The 6,706-nt window shown below is 45.1% G+C and overlaps 2 protein-coding genes across 4 annotated transcripts in view; both read right to left on the bottom strand.

Annotated features, from left to right (window-relative positions):
• NUP133 (nucleoporin 133) overlaps nt 1-1,733 on the bottom strand; it is a 69,618-nt gene extending 67,885 nt beyond the window's left edge. Inside the window, exon 1 of the mRNA XM_008051116.2 lies at nt 1,624-1,733. Within this exon, the coding sequence (XP_008049307.2) occupies nt 1,624-1,733 (110 nt within the window). The remainder of the gene's footprint in view (nt 1-1,623) is intronic.
• A 4,127-nt stretch (nt 1,734-5,860) lies between these two features.
• Nucleotides 5,861-6,706, bottom strand: part of ABCB10 (ATP binding cassette subfamily B member 10) — a 33,640-nt gene continuing 32,794 nt past the window's right edge. For all 3 annotated transcript variants that reach the window (XM_021709133.1, XM_021709132.1, XM_021709134.1), the window contains one exon: nt 5,861-6,456. In XM_021709133.1, coding sequence (XP_021564808.1) covers nt 6,225-6,456 — 232 coding nt within the window. In that variant the 3' untranslated portion in view covers nt 5,861-6,224. The remainder of the gene's footprint in view (nt 6,457-6,706) is intronic.

Below are 6,706 nucleotides of genomic sequence, written 5' to 3'. Positions count from 1 at the left end.
CCTCAGCCTCCCAAAGCACGGGATTACAGGCTGAGCCACCCAGCCCGGCTATTATCATCTCTTTGGAGGACAATTTCATCAAAAAGTCTTACAACATGTATATAAATGCTCTTTAACTTGCTCTTTTAGGAACTTATCTGAGAAAAATCAAAGGTATCATACCAAAGATAGTGTTGTTTATAATAGCAAAAAAATGGAAAGTAACACAAAGGGCTAATGACAGACTTAGAGTGCATACACATTGTGGAACACTATGTGGTTAAAAACACGTGTCTGTGTGTCATGAATACTTAAACATGTAGGAAAACATGTGGACGAATTTCTAGAAAGCGGGGTGGTAAAAACAGCGTGTGCAGAGAAGCAGGCCAAAGGGTACAAACTTGCAGTAGTGTAAGATGCATAAATCTAGAAGTGAGCTCATGTACAGCGTGAGAGCCCAGTTAACCATACTGAGGCTGGGTGCAGTGGCTCATGCCTGTAATCCCCGCACTTTGGCAGGCCGAAGCAAGAGGATTGCCTGAGCCCAGGGGTTTGAGACCAGCCTGGGCAACTTGGCGAGACTTCGTCTCTACAATAATTTAACAAAAAAAATAAAAAATAAAAAACTAGCTAGGTGTGGTGGTGTGCACCTGTGGTTCCAGCTACTTGGAAGGCTGAGGTGGAAGGATCACCTGGGCCCAGCAGGTCGAGACTGCGGTGGCCGTGAGCCTGCCACTGTACTCCAACCTGGGTGACTGAATGAGACGCCAACTCAAAACAAAACAAACCAACACTGAAATATATGCTGAGAGTAGATTTGAGGCGCTCTTGCCACCAAGAGAAAAGGAAAAGAAAAAACCCAAAAAGGTAACCATGGAAGGTGATGATGAGGCTAATTTGCTTGACTGTAGTCATTTTACCAAGCACATATATGTCAAAACATCATATACACATGAACACAATAGAAACCGGTCTGTGCCGTGGTGGAGTTCAGGACATACATACTACACCCAAACACTGCTCCGTGGCCTTGGAGAAACGTCTGTCCAGCCCTTCTCCCCTGAAGCAGGTAATGGGACCCTCAGGTGAGGGGTGTCCTCCCTGTACCTGGATGGAAAGGAGATCCCGATCTCTGAAGACGAGGGACAGACACAGGGGAGAATCTGAACAGGCAGGCTTCCTAGTTATTACCTAGAACAGGCAGTTCTGCCTAGTTATTACCGTTACACGATACTCTCTTGCCCAGTCATACTTTTCCACAACCGCCCACTCATCAAACCCAAGCATAGAAGCGCACAAGCACACCTGTTTGGGCCTCCACTTCGAAAGGGTCCCCTGTCATGTTCCACTAGGTTCAATAAATCTGTACACTTTTTGCCCATCTGTTTTTCATTATAGGGGCCTCAGCCAGGAATCTAAAATGGAAAGAAAATCGATTTATTTCCTTCATGTGCAGTATAAGCCCATTTTCATTGTAATTTATTAAAAACACTCCACCAGTATAGACACACGTGTGGGTGTGTGAGGGCCAACTTGTGGCTCCACCTGGAGATGTGCTTCCTCTCCCTACATCCTTCCCGAAGTAGAGCCCTTTCAGGTAAGATCAACCTGGTTTATTTGAGACAATCAACTGCAGCCCGCAACGGGAAGCCAGTCGGAATTACTTCCTGTGGCTGTGCCAGAAGTGTCATCTCACTCTCAGCAGCACGGCAATTAGGAGGAGAGAAGGAAGAGGCGGGGACTGACGAACTCATCGTGGAAAGCAGGCACACCAGTGGTTTGCACAGCGTTCATCCGCCCCTCATCTAATGATGAGACTTCTTGAGAGGACTGTAAACTGCTGTGTGGTTTAGAAGTTTTTCAAGCAGCGCAGACGCATTTTTTTCCCAGTAGTTTTGGGGTAGGCAAGCCTTCTAAGTGTTCCAGCTTGCAGGCCTTTTTAAAAATTACTTTTTTTTTTTGCGTTGGAGTCTCACTCCGTCGCCCAGACTGGAGGGCAGCGGCCGCTCCCGGCCACCGCACTCTCCACCCGCTGGGCTCCGCGATCCTTCCGCCTCCGCCTTCCGAGTAGCTGGAACTGCAGGCGTGCGCTACCACGCCCGCTAATTTCTTGATTTACTGTAGAGATGAGGTCTCTCCAAGTTGCCCAGGCAGGTCTCGAACCCGCAGACTCAGTCAATCCACTCACCTCAGCCTCACAGAGCGCTGGGATGACAGGCCGCGTCACCGAGCCCAGCTTAAAAATTACTTTTAAAACAGAGCCTCACCTTGGCACCCAGGCTGGAGCACCGTCGCGGGATCATAGCTCCTCATGCTCCCGGGCTCAAGGGATCCTCCCACCCCAGCCTCCCGAGCAGCTGGGACTGCAGGCATGCACCACACCCGGCGTGGCGTGCAGGCCTTCGTTCGTGTCACAACGCCTTCCTCTAGTGGCCGCAGGGTGAAGGCAGCCGTGGACAATTCCGACGGGAGCGAATGTGGCTATGTTCCGGTAAAATCCTACTTAACCCTGAAATCTGAACTTCCTAGATCTTAGCGTGAATTGTTTTAACTCCCAATGACTTAAAACCGTAAAAGACATTCTTAGCTTGTAAACCGTACACAGTGGCACCGTGCCGACCCCTGCACTAGCTTCATGAGGAAAGCACAGCCAACACCTAGCACAGGACCCAGCAAAATCAAAGGCGCTTGGAAAATGCTTGAGTGGGTTAAATGAACAGAGATTACCAGAAAAATTCCATGATGCCTCAGATGTAGAAAAACACCCCCAAGGAAACACAATGTAGATTTTACATACTTCTTTCATTTGTATATTTAAGGTTTTCTAACATTTATATTTGCTCTCATTTGTTTTTGATCAGCTTTGGCATTTTTTTTTTTTTTTTAATTTTGAGTTGGAGTCTCACTCTGTCACCCAGACTGGAGTGCAGTGGCCGCTCCCGGCCACCACAGCCTCGACCTGCCGGGCTCCGGCCATCCTTCCACCTCAGCCTTCTGAGTAGCAGGAACTACAGGCGCGCGCTACCACGCCCAGCTAACTTTTTTGAGTTATTGTAGGGATGAGATCTCACCTGCCCAGGCAGGTCTCGAACCCGCGGGCTCAGGCAATCCACTCACCTCAGCCTCCCAAAGGTGCAGGATTATAGGCTGAGCCACCAAGCCTGGCTAGCTTTGGCATTTTTATGATAAAATGGATATTCTAAAATGGAGGTCTACTTCGTCGAGCGGACTTACAAGGGTTTGGCCTACAATGGTGTAGCTTGTGATGATTCTCTAAGAATCCGTCAAGTCCAAGGTCAAGGGAGACCGTGCACATGGAGACGAGCCTGCGAGGGCGTACAGCAGAATGCTCGGCTCCACAATGTTTTTGTCTTCTCGTTCAGGATTTTAGGTGATGCAGATGCTCTGCCTTGCCCCCGTGAACACACATCCCCCTCGACAGCCCCCGTGCATGCAGGAGGCAAGGCCAGATTCCCAGCTTGGCGCCAAAGGCACATCACGGCTGGCCGGCCTGTCACCCCAGGATCCTTTTGCCGCCTGGTGCCTGACATCGCATACATCGTTGACGCTGAGTTGCCCGACAACTCGCCTATGCTTCCTCTCTCACCTGTGGAACAGAGATAACAGACATTTATCTAGACTGCAGGACTGTCAAAGTATCAGATGTGGTGACGTGTGCAAATACTCTGGAAACAAAAAAGTGACACTAGCACAGTGTTCCAAACCACACTGGTGTGTGATGCTCAGCCCTCTTCTTAACGCTTCCCTGCCTCACCTCTCCCTTCCAGACCAGAAGGCCTGTGAGGGCAGAAACTGCCTTACGCATCTGTCAGCAACGTTACAGCACATTCCTTGTCCATGGTGGGGCAGGGATACTTCTTTACGGTACTGAAGCAACTAAACAGAATGTTTATAAACAGCAAACAAGTGAGGACATTACCAGTCTGATAAGGAGGAACAGAATGAAATTCATAATTACTCCTCACTTTTCTATATTTGTAATGTTAGTTTTTTCTTTATTCCTGAATCTCCACAGCTAAATTCTAGTAAGAAACTGAATGTTGTAAAAAGTTTTACAAGAAGTGACAGACACAAAGTTCATTATAAATTTTAATCTATGATAAAATGTTACCTAAAGACACAGCTGAACATCTTATAGCAGAAAATAAAATATGATCAAATCCAATTTTGTGGAAACTCCTATGGCACAAAGAGACTTCCCTCAGATCCAGCCTTGTAATTGTGTTTTGTTTGCCTTCTGAAAACCACACTCTCATAGCAAACTGCATAAACAACACCAGCAAAGCTTGACAAGATGATTGTCACATATGTGCTGTCTACCAATTCAAAGAACACTGAATTCATTCATTTGTTGACTCCATTTTATTCATTAATAAATTATCTTATATTGAATGAAATATAGTACTCTGTGCTTTTCATGAAATAGTGGTTTCTTCTTCCAGTTCAATCAAAAAAACTTATCAACATTTAGCACATGGAAAAATTTCCATTTTTTCATTTACATCAGCATAATTACTTCTTAGGTTCTAGTATCATCAATGTAGAAAAAAGCACTTTTTCTTAAGGCAACAGCAAATTAACAGCACTGACACAAAATGTAGTAAATTTTGTGGGTTTTAGCATTATTTTAGAAATTTTGGGACACTGAGGTAAATAAAACTATAATTACAAATAAAAAAGAAAAAGGCTTATTAATATATTCAAGAGACTGACACATTCTTACAATTTCTTGTTATTTTTTGAATAGCAAGGATTTCTAAACTTTCTTCAAATGTTTTAAGGCTAAAAATTGGTTATATTCTTCAGATTTTAGCCTTACTAATAAAATTACAAAAGCATTATAAAAAAACTATAAAATTCCAGCTGGGTGCCACAGCTCACACCTGTAATCTCTGCACTTTGGAGGCTGAGGCAGGAGGATCTCGAGCCCAGGAGTTTGAGACCGACCTGGACAACATAGCAAAACCCTGGCTCGACAAAAAATACAAAAACAAACAAAAAGAAAGAAAAAAAAACACAAAAACAAAACAAAAACCAATTCTGCAAAATTAAATTTATCTGGGAATTATAAATTTTTCAAAAAGTATGCTTTCTGATAGCTTACATATAAAATCCGTCTTTATCTGTCTTTCTCGATAACACTTGACAGTTCCTGCCTCACTTCCCACAAATATTCATGCAAATAAATATGTGGATAAATAAAATAGATTTTCTGTTCAAAGGATGCAGGTCCTTTCCTCCTTAAAATTCATCAGGCTAGCCGGGCTCGGTGGCTCAGCCTGTAATCCCACGCTTTGGGAGGCCGAGGCGAGTGGATTGCCTGAGCCTGTGGGTTCGAGACCCGCCCGGGCAACTTGGTGAGACCTCTTCTCTACAATGAATCAAAAAATCAGCCGGGCATGGTAGCGCGCGCCTGTAGTTCCTGCTACTCGGAAGGCGGAGGTGGAAGGATCGCCAGAGCCCAGTGGGTCGAGGTTGCAGTGGCCGGGAGCGGCCACTGCACTCCAGTCTGGGCGACAGAGTGAGACTCCAACTCAAAAAAAAAAAAACCAAAAAACTCATCAGGCTTTTGTGTGCAGAAATGGGGAAAACTATATTCAAACACAGTCACTTCCCACAGGAACACAAATCACTAGACTCCCACCACTGAAGACCCAGGAGACAGGCACTATCCATGTCCCTTCCCTCCAGCTGTTGTTAACCATGTCTGGGCGCTACTCAGGGTCAGTTCACGAGATGACTGGGATAAAATAAAGGATTCGATTTTCACTTTCTATTACTCCACCTAGTAAAATTAGGTGGATTTCACACTCAAAGTTGGTGAAATACTACCAAAAGAATTACACAGTGATTGGTAAACTGGCCTAAAATAATGAGGCTTTTAATTTATAATTCCCTTTTAAAAGTTGTCATTTGACAATAGCCTCAATCTTCAACAGCAGGCAAATGAAAACAAGGTGACATGTATTAATTAAAATATTCCAAGATAAAAGTATAAGACCTGAAAATAACTTCGGCGCTAGACATAAAGTTATAATTATTAAAACTCTGAATATAAAGCTCTGAAGAACAAGTACATTTCAAAACAGTATTTTACACACTTCGGAAAAAAATAGGCATATTTCATATAAATGTAAGATTTACAGATTTCACACACTCTTAAGCTTTTCCCCCCCCAAAATGCTTTAAGGTCTCTCTCAGTCAATTTACCAGTAATCACTTCTTTACGCCAACATAAGACTCTGCTTGGTCATTAGCTTTCTATATAGCCCGTCCGGCCTGCACAGCAGTTCCTCGTGTTTCCCGTACTCCGCCACTCTCCCCTGGTCAAGGACAGCAATGGTGTCAGCGTCCCTGACGGTGGACAGGCGATGGGCAATGACCAGGACTGTTCTTCCTTCCATCAGTCGGTCCAGAGCTTCTTGCACGAGGCGCTCGTTTTCGGCATCCAGGGCACTGAGCCAGGACACATGCAAGAAAGCAGAGACGTCAGTGCCACTCGGAGCGCACGCTCCTTGCTTCCTGACACACACACCCAGGCGCTTCATGGACAGCGGACTTTTACTCTGATCCAAGTTTCAACTGCTCAGGCTAAAGACACTGCAAGAACGACGCTTGGGATTCTTGATCTCCATAAAGCCGCACTGCGCAGGAAGTAGAAAAGCATTCTACACAGGTGCTGATTACAGAGTCGTGACGGACTCAT

This window comes from Carlito syrichta, unplaced genomic scaffold, assembly GCF_000164805.1.
Source record: "Carlito syrichta isolate Samal-C Ts95f unplaced genomic scaffold, Tarsius_syrichta-2.0.1 Scaffold165621, whole genome shotgun sequence".
Classification (NCBI taxonomy): Eukaryota; Metazoa; Chordata; class Mammalia; order Primates; family Tarsiidae; genus Carlito; species Carlito syrichta.
The sequence above is the reverse complement of the archived record's forward strand: the minus strand, read 5'-3'. Positions and strand labels throughout refer to the sequence as shown.